This window comes from Motacilla alba, chromosome 5 (genome assembly GCF_015832195.1).
Source record: "Motacilla alba alba isolate MOTALB_02 chromosome 5, Motacilla_alba_V1.0_pri, whole genome shotgun sequence".
NCBI classification, from domain to species: Eukaryota; Metazoa; Chordata; class Aves; order Passeriformes; family Motacillidae; genus Motacilla; species Motacilla alba.
This window is the reverse complement of record NC_052020.1, coordinates 12,056,130-12,079,787: the sequence shown is the minus strand read 5'-3', so window position 1 is coordinate 12,079,787 and position 23,658 is coordinate 12,056,130. Positions and strand designations below refer to the sequence as shown.

Sequence of the window (23,658 nt, the reverse complement as noted above, 5' to 3'; positions counted from 1 at the left end):
GTCCAGATTATTTTACCCACAGAGAGCAGCTCTAACACAAGTTCCTGTTTCCCTGAAGAGGCTGGGCAGGCTACTCCACTTCCTGAAAAAGTGCCTTTTGTAGAGAAGATTTCAAACCCAAAAAAGAGAGGAAGGAGGCAAACCTGATTGCTGTGCATTGGGCACAGCATGAAAACTGAATAAACCACTCCTAAGGCATTGGCAAGCAGTGGGGTTAGGAGCCATAATCAAGGTTTTTCTGGATACCAGGTAGATGTTGTGTGCTTGTGGAATGCCTAAGGAGAAACTGTGGAATGCACTGAACTCAGGTGCCTTCAGCATGAAGCAGCCCTGAGGAGTTCAGCTCTAGTTTTGGATGCAATTCTTCCTGTTCCCAGCCCTCTGCTCTCAGATCAGCCAGCCAGAGTTTGTCTAGTACCTAGTCTTGCTTTCTGGGTGGCGAGAACTCTAGGCCATCCTTTGGTTACAGCATGGCTCAAATAATGCTAATTGAAATGGGGGGGAGGATTAAAAACCATCAAGAACCAGTTCTTGCAGGGACCCATGCTCAAAATCCAGCTGACCAGTTATTATTCCCTTTTGCTGAGGTATTTTGAGCTCTAACTCCTGGCTAGTCTTTAATCCATTTAATGAGAACCATATTGATTATGTGTCATTCTGGTTTCTAAATCAAAATGCCTCATAAAAGCCTCAGAATATCAATCCAAACTTTTACCATTATCTGCCAACTTATGGTCTCATTTAAGCAATCAAATACGTTTGACAAACTGTCTTTTCTCTAAATCTGTATCGGTATTAGTCATATTTACATGTTTCATTCTCTATCAACTTTTTTATTATTTTCCCTCTGACTTAGAATTATCCTAATGATCCAAATTAATAATTTGAAATATTGACATAATAGTAGTTTTTCCTAGTCCTCCAGAATTCCTCCACTGTATCAACATTGATTACAGTAGTCAGCCAGAAATTCAGAATTTCCTGGTGGAACATTCAGGTAATTCCAGCTGAAATATCTAGGATAGATAGCAGCTGGCTGCTATTTAACATTGTTTTGGTTTAAAGGTTGATATATTAACCAGTGTATCTTCATAACACTGCTGCAAGAGCTGCAGTCAGAACCACCATCGTGTCTTTAATCCTCCTTTCCAAATCTCTATCCTCACATTTAAGTTTTGGGGTTGTTTTTGGCCATGTCAGCATCCCCAGAGACTGAAAAGGGAGCAGTACAAGCATGTCATACAGGACACTGAAAAAACGCTGAAGAAAAATCTCACTCATTAGCACTTAATTTCCTGAACTTCCAGCAGTTTCAGTGGTACTGATGAACACATCCTTAGTGTGAACCCAATAAATGCAGGAAGGTTCATTAATTCATTAATTCAGTAATTAGCTATACAAAGGAAGATTTCATAAAAGGAACATTTTAGGAATGTTCATTTTCACTGCTTCTCTGAAAGTAAATAGTATAAATTTACTGTGATATATTTTTATATGTATCCAGAACGTGTTCAGCCTGAATTGAGCTTAAGGGTTTGTGCAAGCACTACAGAGTAGATGAGGCAGATTATGTAATCACAAAGAGAGCAAGTTCATGAGAAAAATAGCAAGCTCAGAGAAAAACACAGTAAAAAATAGCAAAATGCCTTTGAAAAGTAAGTGAAAATTAGATTGTGTAAATTTCATAATAACGCATTGGATATGAAAACATAAAGATTCAGAATAAATGAGGGGGGTAAAAAATCATAATGGGGAAGATGCCAGATCAGAATTTGCCTCTGGTTGAGAGAGATGGACTGATGAAAACACAAGATAACATGGCCAAGATCAGAGGATCAGTAAGAGTTTGAAAGGAACTCAATATTCCCAGTATAAATTGCTCTGTGAAGGTACACACAGAAAGCTGGTATGTGTTTTCACACCAATAAGTTGTCCCAGGTGTTTTTCTGGCACTGGGCCTGATAATTCAAACCCTCTGTCTAATCAAGATAATATTAAACTATGGCTCTGGAAATCTTCTGCCTTCTTCTGTCCTTTCAGAACAATGTAAATTGGGCATCAGCAGATTCTCCCCATTCTAGATTATCCCTTCAGGCATTTTTGAAGGCTGTCAACTCTGTCCATGTCATTGGAGTTAGGTGGAACCCACATTCACAGTGGTTAGTCCTTAGGAAGACTGCCAGGCTTCAGGAGATGCTACATTTGTTACATTCTTCCGAATCAGTAACATTCCAAATAGATTAAACCCATTAAAATAATGGGAGCACATCAGGAATGTGCAATCTAATCCAATCTCTTGCTATTACTGCAGCAGATGGCAGCTTGCCAAAAATTTTACATGTGATGTAGACTGGCCTATAGCAATGTTCCAGAAAATAGAATAAAGTTACTGTTTATTCTGCTGCTGTTTTCAAGTGATGACTTCCTTTTCTACACTCATGTCAAAAAAAAAAAAAAAAACTTAAAGAAAATACTTTTAATTCATGAAAACTACAATTTATCAGAAGCATGAAAAAAAATTAAGTATTAAAAAGCTTTTTAAGCTTTTTAAGTACAGTTAATTTGTTCAGATGCTTATCCACATTAGGCTCATCAGTATCCAGACAACAAGATCCACCCATCCATGTCTCATGGACATTTATTCCCCCACCAAAATAATGCCTCATTGTTCAGGTCCCTTACTAATATAGGTAATACAGGTATAGCTTCATACCAGCAAGGAATGAAAGTTAGGGAACAGAATCACTATGGATAAAACATCTGAAAGAATTCCAGTTATTCCCAAGTAATTAAGTTTCCCTTCTCCACAGGCATCCTCGTTTAAGGAGTCAAAATGCCCCTTTGGTTCTCTTCAACCTACACAATAAGCTCAATTTAAAATAATAATAATAATAATAATAATAATAATAATAATAATAATAATAATAATAATAATAATAATAATGCTGAACATGCACCACAGCAGAACTTTGTAAGCCTAATTTTTCCAGGAAAAGCATTGGTACTTAGAACCCCTCTTTATCTGATATAGATTAGGAAGTTACTTTGATTTCTTCTCTTTTGGAAGCATAAAAATTGCTTTATAAAGCCACTTCAGGGCATTTTCAGATCTTCTTCCATTTTATTTTGCATTCTGTAAAGACACGCCATTTCTCTCTCAAGGAATGTACAGTCTAAACTGCCACACTGTAGAGAGAAATGCAACATAGCTTAATATTGCATTTACTTCACCACAAATTGTAGGTGTAATCTATAAAATGCTCTTTGTGCCATAATGAACTTCATGATGACATAGAGACAGTAAGAATAATTCATTGTTGATGGGAATAAAATTTAGTGCTAACAGCTAAAATTTGTTTAAAAATCCTTACTCACTGCTACTAATTCTTTTGCTAAGTATATGAATGACATCATCTTCTGAAGCATCCAACACCTCCCAATGGCTCAAGTATGCACTTTCTTAAGATCTAGAAAGGCTCACATAGCTTAAAAAAATATTTAAAATACAAAAAAAAAACCCAAAAAACCTTAAAATACAAATAGCTTTAGCAAACTAACTCAGGATAATCAATCATATTTTTAAAAAACTTTTTGGCTACTGCCTCTCCATTTATTCACCATCTGACAATTAGACAGATTCTTATCTCTGGCTAAGGTTCAAATCTCGTCTATTTTTTCAAGAGGATTCTAGCTCTCTCAACAAATAAAAAGACTCTTTCTGGTGGGAGATGAATTATGGGCAAAACACATTTAAAATAAAAAGCTTTTAATATTTACTGAAATAAAGGAGTTGATGCCTCCAGTTCTTGTTGTTTGAATGGTATTATTTCTATAACTGTGCACATTTTCTTCTTGGTCTTTAAAATTTCCATATCAGACCTCTACTCTAGTCCTAGTGTTTAAAAAATAGGTTCAGAAAGGATCTCAGTAAGTTTGGCAGTTCGCTCATCTGGTCCACTAACAGTTTTACTAAAAGCTGTTTTTCAGACTTTTTTTTTTTTTTGCAGAGACTTTCTTAATAGCCCAAGACAATCTATTTCAGTGAGTCAGAGCCCTCTCAATCCTTAGACAATCAGTCATGTTTGAGCCTGGCCACCTGAAGGTGTTACTTCTTGTCCTAAACACTGTGAGCACTGAAAGCATTATTCTGATTACTCTCTGAAACAGTCTCATAAGGTAACCTTAGAATATGTCACTCGAGTCTGATTTTCTCTAGACTAGGAAAACATATTTTTAATTAATTTTATCTTTCTCCTTCTCTTCAGGCCATGTCATCAGCCTCACTGGTCTGTACTGTAGTTCTGTAAATCTGTCTAAAGGACAGGTGTTCTTCCTGGGGTGTGGCACCTGAAATTAGTATTTTGGTAGTGATGTAGTTATGATGAATTGAATTAAATGATTACAAACCCATTCTCAAAGACGGAGGGCCTTGCTTATCCCCTTTTTTGACTGAAAGAAAGCTTAGTTAATATGAGTCAGATACGCTGGCAGTACTACAGATTAATAAATTCTACTAGGATGAATGTCATGAAAAAGAAAGGGGTGTGCTAAGCCCATTTGAATGACTATATATAGGAGCAAGTTTTCACATCTGACTGGCACAGGGGACAAAATCTGCACTCTGCTCCTCATGTGCAATAATTAATGTCAACACTATCAGTATTTTTGGTATGATACCTGCATTTTAAGCTAAGCATTACCTTTTGTTTTATATGCAATTAAAATGAAGATATTTTGATCTCACTCAAGGTGCAAAGGGTTCTGCTGATCCAGAGAGATGAGTCAGAAGTGACTCATCACCTGTTTTTTGGCAGGATGTTTAGAACATGGACAAATCACAAGGTGAATGGTAGGGATCATTTGAAACACCGTGGTCTCTCACCAGTGCTTAAAGGCTGGTTTGGTTAAACATCACCTTTTTTTTTCCTTTTTTTTCTTCTGAAATCTCACAGATAAACCAGCAGACAGAAGGTTTCACCTCACTAGAAGATTTTTACTCTACGAGATTCCACAGATGGCAACATTCTGCCAGGGAGCACAGCCTGTGTAGCAGAACATACCACAGACACCAGTAGCTACTCCTTGTGGTCTCTTGAAGTCCAGAAATCAGAAGATGACTCATGGTCTACAGATTCCAAAAGAAACCTTCCTCTCACACATTTCTGGTTGTGTTGTGCCCTTTTTAAAGGGTGTTTGAAGTGTCACACAGAACCAAGTAAGTGTAAATCATGTACACACCTAAAGCCAAGTGTAATGGAATGTTTATCCTGTAGCAGCTTGGTCCATCAGCTTTCTTTCCTTTTCCCTCTAAAAATGTGTTATTCCTTCTCATTAAGCAGGGGACAAATAAACTGATGGCTTATAGCCCTTTTAAACTAAGATCAGATAGAGAGCAGTTAAAAATTGTGTTCATCAGCTTCATCTCTGAGAATCCCCAGTATAATTTTATAGCAAGTTAAAGACTTACTTCAGAAGATACTGCAAAAAATTCCTCATTGGAAAAGTGAAAGGAATTCATTACCTCATTTGCCTTAACACAGACATGACTGAAGCAGCACATTGACCAGAGACACAATTCTGAAGAGAGCTGGAAGAAAAAAAGCAAAATAAATACTGTCTTGATCATACTTCTTGTACCTCATTTAATCAACTTTATATATTTGGTTTCGCTCATTTAATCTTTATTGGCCACTGAAGGATCAATTTCCTTAAACTTCTATCACAGCTGAAGTTGTGATGATTGCATCATTATTTCCATTACCATTTTCATTTCATTTCTAAAAATCCAAGTATTCTGACTTGATAAAGACATACTGTTTCTATAATATTTTGAACACAAACTGGCCTGAGACAATAAGCAGTGTCTATCTTCTGAGCATCTTTAGTATATTTGTGTCTCTGTGCCATCCTTACCTCTTCTTTCCAGTTCTCATCATCCAAGCTAAATTCCATCCTTTCAGTCCAAAACATCTCTCAGGCTGGGATTCCTGCTCTCACACTCACCAGTGTATGAAACACAATTCTGCACATCCCAAATGTTTTTTTGGACAAAAGGGGAAGTGCTGCCATGTGAGTGTAGGTGCCACAGAGAACCACAGGATGGGTCAGGCTGGGAGGGACCACAGGGGTCATCTGGTCCAACCCCCCTGCTCCAGCAGGGCCATCCCAGAGCACATGGCACAGGATTGTGTCCAGATGGCTCTGGAACATCTCCAGTGAGGGGAACCCCACACCCTCTGTGGGCAATAACACGCTCTGGATTATCTCAAACCGTCTGTGCTTTCAAAGGATCCAGAAGCCAAGATTCAACTACATCTACACCAGGAGCAAGCACCAAAGCTAAAACTTTGAGCTCTTGCTAACTCCTTTTGCTGATTCACCTGCCCCTGGCTGTGGTTAAAACTGGATGTATAGACCAAGAAATGGTTCTATGCACAGAGCAAATGAAGTCTTACACAAACTTTGTTAGTCTGGACTTACCTTAACCAACCCCAAACCATTCCTTTCATTTTGAACCTTACACTCACCGTTTAACTTTGTCATGGAGGAAGAACACACAGGAAGAGGTTCCAAGTTATTCATTTTGACTGGTTTAGCACCTCCTTCACCTCCAGAGGACTCCAGGAAGCACAGAGAGAACTTTGTCCTAACAGAAAACTTGGTAGGTCTAGTTCTGTGTATATGGGTGCAAGTAACCCAACACACGTTGGAAAAGAAGGCAATGAGAAGATGGGAGACTTAACTTAAACCTGAGAATATTATACATGAAAGTTGTATTTCTGCATGGCATAAACCTCAGTGTAGGCTAATTTGGTCCACTTCTTGGGGAAAAAGAAAGGAAAAGAAAAAAGAGGTAGTGTTGCATTAGAAAGTGTTTTAAGTGTGTTCCTTTCTGTGGTTCTCAGCACTACTCAGCATCCCCTGGCAGCTGTGAATTACTGAAGTGTGATCATAGATTTAGGAGTGATATGCCTTATATGGAGAGATGTTATTTTGGACAACAGCTCAATCAACACTGAGATGACCCTCCATTACCATTTTTGAAAGATTTAAGACACCTTCAGTTACAGCCATATCCACTTCTGCAAACATTCCCTGAACCAGCCTCTGTTGACTTTTTTCCAGTCTTTTCCCTTTGCTCTTAGAGTAACAATTAGTCACACACTGTGCACACATTGAAAAAAAAGGCACTTTAAAGCAGATTTAGAACACATTCATAATTAAATGTATCTTTGAAGCAATCTATTGTAAATCTCTAATTGGAAATACATATTAGCATCACAGTTTATTAAACACTGAGGTTTGCTGCTTGTTACTGGATTTTAAAATTGCTTCAGTATTCCTAAAGAGTTTAAGAGAAACCTGAGATAAGAAAGTTGCTGGCAAAGATGTCACCACATGTAAGTCCTGCCAATGCTCTCGTGAAAGATAAAATCTTAATTTTTACCTTGTTATACTTTTGTTATTTTTTAAATAATGACATTTTGAGGGAAACTGAAAATGGAAACTTGTCATGTAAAATAACAGAACAGAAACTTTAGACAAAATAATTAGTATCATTTTTCAGACAAAGCAAAATGATATTAAACAATATTAAAATGATATTTTATGTACACAAACACACTATCTAAATACAAAATGCTGAGAATACAGCATACTGAAAGAATCAGAATTTTTCTAGTCTTCACATTAACTGTAAGAAGAGTATATGACCAAAGAAATGTCAAATACCAGGTGTATGATCAGTGAGTGCCAGCTTCAATAGTGCAACATTTTATTAATGACAGAAATATCTGGTTTAACACTGCTCATGTTACAAAAAAAACTGCAGTGACAGTGATAATGGCAGCAAAGGGGAATTTGGCACTGAAGATATAGCAAAAGCACATTTCAGTGGTCTTTTAAATGCATCAACAAAAGGCTTATTAGTGAAAAGAGCAAAAACAAAAAAAAAAGCCCAAACCTTTCAGTTATTTAAACTGGCCAATGAAACAGCAGAATGAGAATCTGGGTAAAATAGTGTAACACAGTTTACACAAGGTTATCTTTTTTTTTTTTTTTCCCAAATCAATTGATGCAAACACAAATATGCTGAGACACATTTAGAAATAGCACACGTGCATTTGGGTTTTATTCAGTTCAACTACACAGCATTTAAAGGATCAGTACTAAAAGGAGCACTTTTAAAACTAGGCTTATCTGTGGCTTGCTTACCTGTAGCCTAATTTTCGACTTTTTTGTTTGTTTGTTTACAAATTAGACCTACAATGGTAGTGTTTCTAAAAATACATTGGGGTGGAATGTGTAAGTTTGTTATTTTAAAACTCAACAATCTAAAATGTGGTACAGTACAGTGATTTTTATCTCGTATCAGGCTTTACACAAAGTTTCCACCTTCTGGTTTCCATATGAGTATTTCAGGATGTACATCAAACTTAAAGGCAATAAAAGCTGTGTCTGTGATGGAAAAAATGTGTGGGGCAAATTAAAATAGCCATTTTGCAACAGCAGTTTATGTCTTTAAAAAAAAAATCTTTAATTTTCCTAAAGCTTTACATACAAAGAATAAATGAGATACGATCTTATTTCCTTAAAATTTAATATGGGAAATGGGTGCAAGATAAAAATCTGTGATGTGGTTGACTTGTTTTTAAAGTGAACCTGAGTAAGGGCAGGAAATACAACGTTACTTATGACTAAAAGAATAAAATTCCTTCATAATTTAAGTAGCTGAACAGGTTTTTAATGTTCTACCACAAAACAGCAAGGCAACAGATGAGAATGGCCTTGTATTCAATGAATTATCATGAACATCCACTGCAAACCTGAATATTTTCTGCAAAAATAAAACATCAGATTATGCACAATAATAAAAAGCATCAGAAATAGATGCACCTGGATTTTCTTTCCTCTTTTTAAACCACAAATATCAGAATTCAGCACTTATGTCACAGTCCTTGAACAGCTGCTCTGAGATGACTACATGAAGCACACTACTGCACTAAGTAGACACCCCACAACAGGCTTGCACTGCAGCAGTAACATAGTTTTCATGTAGGCACAGACTTTTTTTTCCTCATTCATGTTCAAAAACAACATGAAATAAGCAACTCAAGACAACATTAGGATTCATCCCGCGGTTCCTTGTTAGCGAAAAGTTCTTGCCACTTTGGTAATCAAAGTCACCGAATGTTTTTTTTAAAAACTGCAGGTACCTCAAGGAAAAGAAGAGTTCCATATTCAGCAAGGCAGCATTATATCAGGATATTTTATACCAACTAAGGCATAAAGAACTTTGCATCAGGGTATACAATACTCAATCTCTGAATGAAGTTCTGTATTCTGTGTGTGGCGAAAGTGCATAGGAGTGGGATTCCACCAGAGCAAAAAGAATCCTCTCACAGTATTAAGGCCTTTCGATTTTATGTGAGCTGTGTCACGAGCTGAAGTCAGCACAGTGGAAAAAAACATCGGCTGTCATCACACTGGACACCACTGGAGCTCCCTTAGCACGTCTTCTCTTCTCCTAGCTGTCGCTCATCATCTTCATCAGCCTCCTCAATAACCTGAATGTCATCTGCTTGAGGTAAAGATGAGATTTCAGTCAGCAGTTTGGCTCCTTCTGTTTTGTTTTTCTCTTCCTCTTCGATCACTTTCTTCCATATTTTGTGATTTTCACTGAGGTGGTGTATTAGCTGGCAAAATATCCGTCTGCCTTTTTTTCTTTGAGCTTCTGTAAAATTATAAGCATATTGGATCGTTTGACATTCCGAGTAATCGTATTTTACACATACAAAACCAATGGCACATTGCAAGCGAGATGTAAATTTCAGCAAGGCACTCGGATGATTATTCTGAATATTTAAACAGTGGCATGGCAAAGGATATCAACAAGATTCTGGTTTAAATTGCAAGTCTCCTGGGAGCAACAAAATTTTTGTTAAAAGAGGAAAATTTATGAAGCAGCGTAATAGCAAAATCTACAAAGTTTGTACTGCACAATTTCAGCTGTCACTGCTACATGTGAAGGACAATTAAGCACCAACTGAAACACAGAAACTTACTTAAAATAAGATCATCTTCCATTTCTTCATCATCACTCTCTAACTGTGCACCATCATCATCTTCAGTGCTTTCTGCATCCTCCTCCTCTTCATCAACCCACTGCCCTGGAAGCAACCCAGCTGCATTGTAGGAATTACAAAGGGGGCCAACTATGTGAGTGATGAAAGATTCCTGCAGTTTCGCCAGCTGGGGAGAAGAACGATCCATGAAGGGGCTTATAGGTAATCCAAGACTTGCTTCCTCATCACCCTGAAAAAGAAATGAAAAAACTTATCAGAATTTCTCGCAAAATTTGCTTTAAATTCTTATTTTAAAAATTACTTTTAATGAACTGAGTAATCTCCAGCTTCCTCACAAGGGGAAGCACATGGAAAGCACATGATCTCCTCTCTCCAGTGAGCAGTGACAGGACCCAATGGAATGGCATAAAACTCTGTCAGGGGAGGTTTAGGCTGGATATCAGGAAAAGGTTTCTCACCCAGAGGGTGGCTGGGCACTGAACAGCTCCCCAGGGCAGTGCTCACAGCACCAGCCTGGCAGAGCTCAAGAAGCTTTTGGACAATGCTCTGAGGCACATGACGTGATTTTTGGGATGTCCTGTGAAGGGCTAGGAGTTAGGCTTTGATGAGCCTGTGGTCCTTTCCAACTCAGGATATTCTGTGATTCCATGAACCACCACATGGATTGTATCATTTTACTGGGGAGAATAATTGTACCATAAGGACTAAGTAAATGAAAATGTAATTAGGCCAATTTAAAATAAAGACACGTTATGGCTCAGACTTGCACAGTCCATAAACCTCCCTCCAGCTTTGCTTGTGTCTGGATGGAGAACTAGTTCTACTGGAGCTGCTATTCCTCTGCCTTTACAGGATGGCTTCAGAGCAGGCAGAGACTCAACTTCAACTGCTGAGCTGATGAAGAGACAAAGTGGCAGAGAAATCAGCCACAGCAAGGCAGGCGGGTAATGGCATCCTCTGCAAGGCCACAGGAGAATGAAACGAGCTATAACATCCAGAGTAAAATGGGGTTTCTTTGCTGGGTTTTTGGGGTTTTTTTCCTATGATTTTATAAACAGGAGAAGAAAAACATTGAACAGTCGCTCATCGAAAAATCGGAGCTATAGTTACATATCTCAGCACTTCCATGGGCCTGAGAGCTTTAGAGCTGAACATACACTGTCAGTCTTGAGGATATTCTTTCACCTAGAAACACATCTGTGAACTTAACTTCCAAAATGAAAGAATTTTTTTTTGATTTATCAGCATCATCCTAAGGAAACAATCTCTCCCCCTCAAAAATCCCCTAATATCTGAAAAATGGAGAATACTGGCTGGGAGCTCATTTTCTAACACAATTATTAGAAACTAAAAGATCATGCTAGTAAGCTGCCTGTGAAAGTAAATTTCAGTATTCAGAATGAGAAGATGGAAATACCTTACCTGAAGATTTAAAACAAGGAATAAAGCTTAATTTAGTTAAACCACTGGTAAAACAAAGTATTATCTGCCCATCATTAAAAAGAGAAAATTGCTCTTTCCATACCCACCTGCTCATAAAATTCATTGACAATGCCTTCAGTCCATTTCAGATGCAGGTCTCTGATTTTGGCTGGGCCGTTGATATCAGCCAGTTTGATGCATATTTGACAGGCCAGCAGGCGATCGTTCTCGTTGCTCCATTCTATGCCATTGCTGTTCATGTCATTGACCTGGGGTAGGCACAGACATCCAGTTCAAACTATTCAGCCACGGGTTTATTAGGCAACCTACAGACCATCTACAGCTGGTTTGCACAAAGAAAACGCCCCATTTGCATTTTAATAGCTTAAATTTAAATAACATAAAACTTTAAATGCAAGTAATTAAAGCTAACAATTACTGAGAAGCAGTGATAAAATCAGTATACCAAGACCAGATCAGTTCAGACATTAAACTGGACCAAACCTTGGCATTAAATTCTGCAAGGAAATCAAAATGCTTCTTGAGGTCTGTGGCAAGGATTGCTTCAATCACTAAGAATCGAAAGCGCTTGAATTCCACGTGATCAAGGTTTGATAAGAAGTTGTATTCTGGTCGTGATAAGAAAAGATTCCAGGCAGATGCAGCATGGTGATTTTCTAGGACTGATCTGTCATTGTAGAGAACAGCCTATAGGGGAAAGAAAAAAAAAAACCAAGCAAGGAATTGTAAATGACACAGCAAAGTTTTAAAGTTATAATTAAATATTCTGGCATGTCAGGGCTAGTCAGAAACAACACTAGGTAAAAATGAAAAAAATATTATATTTTGTCTTCTAGTTTTGGGGCTAAAGTGACACAAAAATTACAGATGAGGGAAACCCCACCCCAGACTTAACAATTAGCAATGTTCTTTCTTTCTTTAGAAGTCCTTAATGATATCTTAGTGACAGCTACATTCAGACTGTAGGCACACACACAAAAACCACTCAAGACTTTGCACAGCATATGTGTGGAGCAGTGTGTGTTTTATGTCACACAGTGATGTAAAAAAGGAAACAAGAAAAAAAAATGAATCTAAGTGTTTGTTTTTAATTCCTCTTAATTGCGTTGGAAAATCAAAAACAACAAAAAGCCCAACCCAACAAAAACAAAGAAATAAACAAAAAAGCACAACAAAACCCCACTAGAAAAAAGACTCCAAAACACACAAGAACTGTCATAATGGAAAATGGTGCAAATTATCAACTAGTTTTCAAAGGGCTCTGTTTAATGCTAATGCAGAAATTTTAACCCTAAAAACAGTAGCAGATTTTACTCACAGCTTCCATATTTATAAAAAACACCCTAGAAAATAATCCAATCTAGATTAAACAGAACCTGGAAAAAAAAATTCATATTGCCAATGCTTTTAGCAGTTTTTTGAAGAATATTTCTATTTTTGAATCTTGGTGATGGATGTCTGTGTAGTTTGGTGTTGTTCCTTCTTGTATGCTGTTTTCAGCAGAAATACAGAAGTTCCTACATAGTGAAGTCCCTTTGTAATAAGGAGTTGTTGAAAACTGATTGGAAAGTTCATTTTCAAAGTCTTTATCTCCCAGCAAGCTGTACCAGTTCCTGATCTATTGTTGTTGCAATTATTATTTAAGTTTCTTGTCTGTAACTTACTAAGGGATCCAAACAGCCATCACAGCTGGTTAGACAGACCTAGGGCCAGCTGTCTATGAAACAATCCTTTACTCTCTCCTGCACTGGTTTATGTTGCTATTTTCAGTTTTGCAAATTGAAAGTTGTTTCTGCAGGCACACACAACCGATACATACAAAACACATCAGAATTTAACAGGAAAGAAAAATAAAAATATTGCACAAGTATAATACAGGTTAATTTCCCCTTTTCTTAAATCAGGCCTTAAGCATTTCAATCCTAAACAACTTACTTTAGAGCAATAGAATAGAAAAAAATTCTTTATACTGATTTCAGACAGAAAGAAGTAATTTTTTTGCTTGAAGAGGTTCTTACCTGAGGTGCATTTGTGGCCACTAGGAAAGCATTTGTACGTCCAGGATGATCATAGTCGTGCATGGCAGCTGCTACATACAAAGCCATCAATTCCAAAGCAGGAATGTTTGATGCCAGGCAGCCATAACTGTCATCAGTAATAGGACAGCTTTTTGAAGAAGTGTAGCTGACTTGAACTGGGGCAATACCACTGGCTTCATCTAAAAAAAAAAAAATTCAAAGTAAAAAACCAGAATATTTTTAGAACAGCATTTCATTCACATTTGTAATGCATTATAAATGTGTATAAACAGCCAGACACTGTTGCAAACACAGTATATTTATCCTTGCTGTCATGAAGCTGAATAATTGTCAAAGACTTATGATTTTAAAAAGAAAAATTCATAATAATTTTTATGGATAAACTAACAATTTTGAAGAAAAGTTGAAGTGCTGTTGAGTTGCAAATTTGTAGCACTAACAGAGCATTCTATTGTTTGTCTCTAAGCTGAATTTGTCCAAGAAAAGATTAATCAGCACCTTCCTTAGTGTTTCTATAATTTTCCCATTTCTTGAACTTGCAAACCTACAGGAAAACCTGGAGGGGGGCAGTAGAAACTGCTGCAAAAGGAATCAAGTCCATTAATTTAGAAATATTTGCATGATAAGAAGATTCACAGCTTTATTACCATCTTTTCCATGGACAAAGTCACTACTCTAAAAAAAAGGAAAAGAAATAGCACTTATTTTATCAATGCATAATATTAAAGGAACTCCTTTGCCTTATTACAATAAGCAAGGATTAAAAGCCTGAAAATATTTATACTGGAAGAGTTTCCAATAAGATTAAATTTTTTATTTTAATTTTTCTTTTTTTTTTTTTTTTTTGTAGACGAGAATAAAATTATTGTTATCACTTTTGTCCTGTTAAGTCTCCAGTCCCAACCCATTTAACACCTGGAGAAAGAAAAGGCAATAAGGTGCAATCAATAGATAGGGACAAACTTGGGAAAAAAGAGAAAATCCCAGCCCTTTAAAAGCCACATGACTTATGTCTTGGCTTTTTCTACTACACATTTAAAATAGAGCTCTTGGAGAATGCTTGATTTTCATTTTTCTGAAACACAAACCATTTAGTCTATGTTTACAATCTTTTTTTTTAATCCTTTACTTATAGGATACAATTAGGTAAAAATTACAAATTCTAAATTTAAAAGTTTGTTCTATGAAGTCACAGACAACACGAAAGCAAGCTTCACTGGAAGTGCCTCCACACAACATTTGAATTTGGAGATATTATTTCCTTTTCAGGGATGCTCTTATGCAGTTTTTTTGGGGTGGTCACTCCAGAGTTTGAAAGTCTGCATATGATACCTAACTGAAAATTCTAAAATATTAATTTTTAAACTAAAGCCATTAAGGAGAACTTCAATTAAGTTAAATACTTTGGTATTTTTCCTTTGGTCTATTTAACTTTCCAATAAAGTTAAGAAATATTAGCCTAATGTATTTCAAATGCTAAAAATACCCTGACTGTGGCAGAATACAGAGGTTTCATTCAGCATAGAAAATTTATTAAGTGAACCAGTTTTCTTGGCTAACAAACTAACCATTACTCATCTACTAATTTTTCTAAAAGTCAATTGCATGATATTTCTGAGCAGTGTGTGCTTGTGATTTTTTTTCTACTGCTTTATATTAAAGTACAAAAAAAAAAAACAACAAAAAGTGAGTCATAAGAATAATTCGATATTTTCTTCCAGAGCAATTTGGTTTACCTGCTGTAGGTTCATTATAACATTCTTCAGCAAAACAAAAGTAGCCTGTGTGAATACACACCTATTTCACTCTCCATTAGGTGCTCATTACGGATCTGCTGAAATCCAGGAACGGGCCGCGTGGTCAGGTACCACACTGCATGGAGAACATCCGTGGCGTGGATACGATTGTGATCTGAAAATCAGCAAGACACAATTTAAAAAACTGCTGTCTGAAATGGCATCAAACGGAATAATAAAAAGGAAGAAAAAAAAGAGATGTACAAAATGCATTATAAGTGAGATTTTGATTAAATCGAAAAGGAAAAAGAGAATTTAAAATGCTAGTGGTAGGTATATGTATCAATGAACACTTTTAAGAAGGCAGTTAGATAAACAAACAGTGTCTATGTACACTTCACCCTACCTGGGCCTCAGGAAGGGATTAAATGGCCTTTTAAATCAATAATGATGAGAAACAAGCGTGGCCTGCAATCTGATCCCTACAAGCACTCGGGCTGGGCAAACATCTGTGGAGTGGGGAAGTGTGGGTTTTGTTTTGTTTTCCAATAAATTTGGCTGCCCTGCACAGCAAGGTGAATAACTGCCATCAAAATTCTCTATTTTCTTCTCATTTTGTTAAGGACTTCACCCAAATTTCTGTTGAATCAGCAACTATTCTCCCATTTACTTCAGTGTGTTTAATTCAACCACTAATTGAAATTCTTTAAGATTATCTTCAAACTCCAAATTAACAGATTCACTTTTGGAGTCCACCCACTTTGTCATGAAATTCTCAAGACCCGTTCTAAGCTATGTCAAGTGCACTCACTAAAAACACACTAAGCTGCCCAGAAATACAAATGCCCACACCAAAAGAGAGCCACTGATATCAGAATTCCATGTGTAACCACGGAGCACTCACAGGGAATATCCCGGTAGCCGTTTTCCAGCGCACGGAAGTAATTCATAAATTCTTGAGTGGGGATTTTGAAAATTTCAAACAAGCCAGTGTCTTGAAACAGGGCATAAGTAACCTAAACAAAGATTAAGATTAATTTAAATCTGAAAGGCATACCATTGCATGTTCTGCTTTTTCAACTTTAAAAATATTCCTGTTTTTAAAGTTTTGCTTGCTGACAGACGTGAGAATCACTGAAATTCCACTAAAGAATTACTGGAATGCTATTGTCATAGAGATATATTTAATAAATTTTTAGCACAAAAGTGCGGATTTTTATGATCCTCTCAATAAAGAATAATAAAAGCTTATATGTCATTACTGATAATTCTATGCACAACTGATTTGTAATAATATACCCCAAAATTTTTCAGAAGGCTAAATAAGCCATGCTTTATTCCATTAGTGACCTAAAACATAGCAGTTTATTTCCTGACTTATTATTCAAAACTTCAAATCATTTAGTTATAACAGCAATGTAATTAACAATAAAACAAAGCAAAGAGAAACAAACAACACCAGCCCCCAAAGTTGTTTTTGAGACTTTGGCAAAGAGATGCTATTTCCTGTATTTATTATGATTTCTCTTGAGTGTTTTTAACAAAACTAGCTGGTAAATGAAGAAGTAAATTTCAAAAGGTACTCAGAACTTCCATATATGTATATAAACCATATATTATGGTTTATATGTAGAACTTAGTGTACTTCAAAGCCTAATCCCCCCCACCCAAGGCTGCAAATATTTAAAAAAAATGGTCACTGCTAGTCATTTTTATAACTTTTTTTCCTAGACACAGGAGAGGAACAAGAAGTTCTGAAGCGTGGGAGGTGCTCAGAGGAACAGGAGCTGCAAAATTAGGGGACATCACTCCAGGGTGGAAAACGAAGATGCTGGAAATAAAACTGTTTAGCGGTCAGATCAGAAACTCCATGATTGCTAAATCCACTTAAAGAAGGAGGCAGAAGCTTCCAAATGACCTTGATGAATGGGAGAAGCTGGGGAAGAGCAAACAGGATCCTACTCTTGCACCTGCCAGCAGGATTGGCTTCAGCAAACATGAAAACGCATGGAAATAAATCAGAAAGAGATAAAAGGGATACTAAGTGCAGAAAGCAGCATGGAAAAAAAAAAAAAAACAAAAACCATTGTTTGTAGGATCAAGAGGCAAAAGGCTGCCTAAAAGATCACTTCTCTTCCCCCACAGGTGGGGCAGAAATATTGCACAGAAATAAAGAAAAAAGCAATGGTTGTCCAACATAGTAGTAATTCTGAAAGCAAGAGATAATTCTGCACAGGAAATGGCAGATTATGGCAAAACCTAGTCAGTGTGAGTCTAGCCTATTTACATTGAGAATGAAATCCAGAAAAACTGGAGCATGTTCTCTGTAGATAAACCATTTTTTATGGTTTACAATGACATGGAGTACATGAGAAGTCATATTTCTGCTTTTGAAGATATTCACATAAACATAATTTCAAGTACTCACATGAATGTTGACTGCAAAGCTTCTTCAACAAAGGACAGCTTTACCTACCCTCCCTCACATAATAAAGGACAACAAACCTGGCTGAGGATCCTTCCAGACTGATCTCCCATTTCTTTTACAAGGTCAAAAACTTGGAAATTCCAATTGCTCATCTTCTCCATTAGTGAATCATGATCTAATAACATTGTTTCTAATGTCAAACTCTGTTCCACCTGTATGAGATTAAGATACTTTATCATCTCTAAAATAACAATGAAAATTAATTTATCAGTTGTGTTGGCAAAAAAAATCTTGAAAATGATAAATCATTAGTGAATTTATTGAATGGTGCTGCAGCTATGGCTATGAGAAAACCATAAATCAATATCACAAATAGCACACTTAAAGGCTCGAGTTTTCCTGTTTTGGGCAGCAGATTCTGGGGCTGTCTGAGATGGTACTAAATAATCCTTCTTATTTATTTTTAGACAAGATGAGTTAATAAAACAAAGCAGAAATATGCATAGGCTAAAACCAAAGATTTACTGAGCTTATTTAAGAATAGGTTAATTGGACAAGTTTTAAAAACACCTGGTGTATAAACCCAAAATGTTAACAGCACTGTATTGAACATTCATTTGTCTTTCTCACTGCCACTGCTGCATCTTTCATGAAGTTCCAAAAGAAAATATTAGCCAGTGTTGGAGCATACACTCTCAACATTAAATCTACACAAATCAATATTGATCAACAAAATCAATACAACCACAACCTTTCCTGTCATTTGCTAGTGACATTTATGCAAGATAAACAATTGTTAAACAAAAATTTGAATTCCAACCATGCACCATAACCCTTTAGAAATTACTATTTTAGCAACATAAAGGCCTCTTCACAGCAAGTTAGAAATGATAAAGAAATAGTGAATTGAGAAAAGTTATTGCAGGGGGATTTGTTGGCAATTACATGCTTACAAGCAGTGTATTTTGTGTTTGATCGATCGTTTCCATCCTTTCATCTTTCCTCTTCTCTGTATGGTGGAAAGATTCTTTGGAGACATTAGCAATTGCAATTTCACCTTAAAGAAAACACATACAGAAATACTGTATTAGTAACTGATTTGTAAATTACTACTCTCTAGCAATTTTTTAACTGATCATAAGGATTTGTCACAGAAATACAAGTAATAGCTTGTTTCTAAACCATTTTATTTAAGAAATATGCAAAAAATGTCATATAGGACAAAATTTATTAGAGAAAACCTATTTGAAGATTAAGAGAAGCTAAAAACATAGCTTCTATTTGAAAAAATTGCTCCAGTGATTAGTTTAGCTTAGTTGGTAGAGCACTTGTTTGATACATGGAGCACAGAACTATAAAGGTATTAGTGGAAGCCTGTTTTAAAATTCTTACTATGAAGCAGGCAATATTTCATCTTATTCTGATTATTCTAAAACACGAAACAAAGTAAAAATACATACACAGGTTAAAATGTAAGAAAATATTATGTAGAAACAGTGAAAATTTTAATTTAACCGGCTTGGAAAAAAAAACCAGTAAGTTTATATCAAGTATTTGTCTATTTTGAAATCTCACCTGATTTTCTATCTCTGTATTCTGCAAAGTCTGGTTCTGGTATTGGAACAGGCTTGAGTATCTGACGTCCACAGCTTACAGAATACATGAAAAATATTTACAACATTCAGTAACTTTCTTCTTTTGCTACTGCTGTCTTCTACTGAAAAATATCTGCAGATTACTTTTTTTTTTTTAAATGGCTTGTAAAGGTTCCTTCAACAACTGACCTGAGTCTTTTCTCCTAAATTTGGCACACATAGATTTAGTCTGTCCTTCGATAATAATCAACCATCGTCTCCCCCAGACTTAGAACCCTGAATTATTAAAGTAGAGCTCATAACTAAGAAAGTATTCAGAAACACAGACTCCAATTCCCAAGCAAGAAACCCTCCTTTTCTGAAATTCCACAGAATATTGTTCTTCTACAATAACAGCTGCTGAGAAGGATGGGCCATGTCAAAGCAGCAACATATATTCAGCATTCTTTGTTCTTCCCTGGATAACAGTTGCAGATTATTATGAGATTTATGCCCTTTTTCCATCCTAGTAGGGGCACAGGTCTTGATTTTTTTTTTTTTTAATTTTAATTGCATTCTTTTCCACCCATATGAAGTGACTGAAATTATAACAGAGTTTACAGTACCTGCTACACATATAACCTACAGGTGTTTTAACTGGCTGCTGAAAATCTGGAGAGCTAGGTGTGTGTCCTGGAGGCTTGTGTATATTAATGCTTGGCTTTGTGAGGAAATCAGCAGTGTCAGGGAACTCCACAGGTGACCAGTTGCTGAAAGCCCCGCTGGAGACAGATCCATGGCTTGGTGAACCCACGGGACTCAGGCCAGGAGAAGCACCTTCCAAAACAAACATGACATGGGGTCCAGATGACAATAGAGTCACTGCCGTTTACCAAGAGAGGATTTAAACAACGAGGGACATGCTGAAGTTATTTTAGTGCTTTGTTTACATGAAAAGCCTGTGATGTGCCATCCTGTTACTGTACAAATGCCATGATCCTACCTGCTCGTCTGGGAGCCATGTGATGAGTCAAGGTCACAGAGGATGATCTTTGCTTTGGTATTGTCAGCAAATTTGCACCAAAAGACCCATTTGAGTGAGATCCTTGGCTGAAAAGAAAACAGTAAGGATTTTTTTTTCATTGTCTCTTAGTTTGTCTTCCGCTTTTATTGAATAAAATGCTTTTAAAATAGCTACACGGCCCTGTGACAGGTTCCCCACCATTCAAGAAAAATGCTACAAAGCTGTAGAATTCAAAACTACCTAGAAAATATATGTCAATTACATGAAATAAAACCTGCTTATTGAAAGCAACAAATAACCTAAAACAGTCCTAAAATGATAGTAAACATACTCAGATTATTTGTGACAGGTTTTAGTTTCTAACATGCTACTTTCCTTGAACATTTGAAGCATGCTGTCTCCTAACACGTCCGAAGACTGATCACTTTGGAAATACAATTAAAACCTTACACAGCCACATAAATTTTGCACATTCAATTAGGTGTTTTATTTATTATAAACTTAAGACCGAAGCTGTTTTTGACATCAAAGTGTGTTTTGCTTCAACAGCCAAGTCCTTAAACTCGATTGCTCAATCCTGCCATCTGCCGTTCCAGGGACAAAATGTCACTCCATGATTTAAAATTGTATTTCCTTTAGAGAACAAAAGTCTTAATATGCAATTAAAAATAACTGAATGTGTTCACTTCAAAATAAAAACAGTTAACATAAAACTATTTTTCTTCAGGAAAATAGTATTTACCAAAACAGATTTAATCTTTCTGAAGCCGATGGCAAAAAAAGTCCAATACAGAAAATACTTGATCTCCCATCACTAGTTTAAATACATGAATATGAAAAATGGGTTCAAGAATAAACATGGATTTATTTCTGTGTATCTCCAACGACTGGAAAGGGTCCAGTAGAGGCCATAAAGATGGTGAGGGGTCTGGAGCTTCTCCCATATAAGGAGAGGCTGCAGGAGCTGGGCCTGGTTAGTTGAGAGAAGGCTGAGAGGGGATCTCATCAATGTATATAAATATCTCAAAGGAGGGCTAAGAGGATGGTGCCAGACTCTTTTCAGTGGTGCCCAGCAAGAGGAGAAGAAGCAATGACCATAAACTAAAACATGAGAAGTTTCACCTCAACATGAGGAAGAACTTTACATTTTGAGCTTGTGTTTGAATGAGAAACCAAATCAAAAATCTGCATACAAATAAAACAGAAGAGCTGCTTTTGAATAGTAAGGAAAGTGAAGAAACCCTCTGTAAATGTACACTGAGACTGCAGCAGGAAGTTGATTTCAGCTCGAACTGAAATCCCACGGTTGCTAAGGTTAAAGCAATTTGTCTGGTCCCTGGTTATTTCCAGTGGATACAGCTGGGGAGGTTCATCTGGACACCAGCAACCAGGTCAGCATGAAAATATAATCTTTTAATGACCACTACTGCTTCAATTGCAATTCATACACAAACCACAATTAAGTTTAACAATATAAAAACTTAAAGATCATCTTTTATTCAAGGGGGGAAAACCACTGAAAGGAACAAATTATTCAAGTGCCTCACTTTAATATTAAATATAATACTGATAAGTAAATTCTTGGACATGTGTATATAAATTTCCATCTACTATTAATAATTACCAGTTATCAGCATAACTCACATTTTCTTTTTTAAAAATGCATGCTATACTTTCCTTATGACCTATGTAGAACCAAATAAAAAAACCAAACAAACCAAAACAACCAAACAAAACCCAAACAAACAAACAAAACAAGAAAAGCAAAACCGCACACATTTTTACAGATTTCAGAAGCAAAGGCATACTCATTTATACATTAAAATAAAATTAAATGTGTGGATTTTCACTAATATACAACATTATACAAAAAGGAAACAAAACCCATTCATCTTAATCCTAATTCAGAATGTTATCTTAATTCTGGAAATAAAAGCTCTATTTGCACCATATTTACTAACAAGTAGAGAAGAGATTACTACCTTAATGTATCTTACACCTTGCTTGATTACTGGAGGAATAATAAACATTACAATACACAAACAGTGGTTACCAACCACAAGAAAATTGTCTCACCTTTTTAATTATGCATGGGTATATGGAAGTTGGCAAGTGATACATATATTAAACAAAAAGAAGGAGGCAGTCAGTACAAGTTTAGAGACTAGTTTGTTTTTCAATCATGTATGCTGGACTTTTTCTTCATTTCCTACTCAAGCTTATATCAAGGCCTACTTACTATGACAGAGCACACTATTTAACCTCAGAATGACCTGATTTCTACTTTAGATCAACCTGAGTTACACAGCATAGTACATCATTAACTTTTCCAGTTTATGCTGGCAGAATTTGGAGACCTAACTCACAAGACTTTACGTCCAATACTTCTGCTGCCAAGTTCCAGCATTATTATTGCTTTAAAATGCTGTTCAGCGCTTACCTTGGTGTGTTATATTCCTGATGGGATCTCTTGCTAATGCTACTCCTTTCCCATCTGGATGATGTTGATTCCATAGGTGACAAGCCAGAAACTCCTGAGGATCGTCTCAGCTGTGGGGTTGGCAGGCTGCTCCTGCTACTTAATCCCTGTTGAGTAATTTGACCATGGTTAAAATCCATGGAAGTAAAAGCAGATGTTAAAATTTTATTTATGGTTTGTAAAGGGTATTTTTTGCTAATTTTTATAGCAAAACAGCTGATGTGGTACATTACCACAGGTATGGGCTCTTACTCCAGGTGGGCGTCTCCCCAGGGCAACAAGGCCAGGAGATAAGAGATGTGCACACTCTGAGGTTTGCCTAGACAGCTTCTACTTGCCTTGACTGTGAAATCTGTTAAAATCATGACTGTTAATAACAGCAGAAACCCACTCATCTGGAAAGCATTCTACTGTCATAAACTAGGAGATCTGGGGACAGTTCTAGGGACAGTCCTGATGGAAGTACAAACTGTTTCTGTTGCAGAGTAGCCTTGCAATGTTTTTTTTTTGTCTCAAATTTTAATTTTTTTTTTCTCAATACTGGGTAGGTCACAGTTCCAAGAAACCCAAGGGGAAGAGTTAGCATTAGGTAAGCAGTTATGAGTAGCCCAGGGTCTGAAGCCCAGTTTCATTCTTTCCCCTGTTTTTAATTCCTTTCCTATAGAGGAAAGCAGGCAGCTCACCATCGAATCATGGAATGGTCTGGGTTGGAAGGGACCTTAGAGATCCTGAGGTTCCAACCCACCCTGCCGTGGACAGGGACACCTTTCCTTTGACCAGATTGTTCACAGCCCCATCCAGCCTGGCCTAATAGCCCATCTAACCCTGCTCTCTTCCAGTTTGAAGCCAT

General features: G+C 36.6%; 1 protein-coding gene across 2 annotated transcripts in view; it reads right to left on the bottom strand.

The window, feature by feature from the left end:
• Window positions 1–7,753: 7,753 nt before the first annotated feature.
• Window positions 7,754–23,658, bottom strand: part of PDE3B (phosphodiesterase 3B) — an 85,741-nt gene continuing 69,836 nt past the window's right edge. For both annotated transcript variants that reach the window (XM_038137134.1, XM_038137135.1), the window contains exons 4-16: window positions 22,770–22,915; window positions 20,309–20,415; window positions 19,932–20,142; window positions 19,307–19,380; window positions 18,685–18,788; window positions 17,809–17,943; window positions 16,208–16,319; window positions 15,365–15,478; window positions 13,547–13,746; window positions 12,012–12,215; window positions 11,615–11,776; window positions 10,065–10,314; window positions 7,754–9,733 (exon numbers count right to left, since the gene is read on the bottom strand). In XM_038137134.1, coding sequence (XP_037993062.1) covers window positions 9,507–9,733; window positions 10,065–10,314; window positions 11,615–11,776; window positions 12,012–12,215; window positions 13,547–13,746; window positions 15,365–15,478; window positions 16,208–16,319; window positions 17,809–17,943; window positions 18,685–18,788; window positions 19,307–19,380; window positions 19,932–20,142; window positions 20,309–20,415; window positions 22,770–22,915 — 2,046 coding nt within the window. In that variant the 3' untranslated portion in view covers window positions 7,754–9,506. The remainder of the gene's footprint in view (window positions 9,734–10,064; window positions 10,315–11,614; window positions 11,777–12,011; window positions 12,216–13,546; window positions 13,747–15,364; window positions 15,479–16,207; window positions 16,320–17,808; window positions 17,944–18,684; window positions 18,789–19,306; window positions 19,381–19,931; window positions 20,143–20,308; window positions 20,416–22,769; window positions 22,916–23,658) is intronic.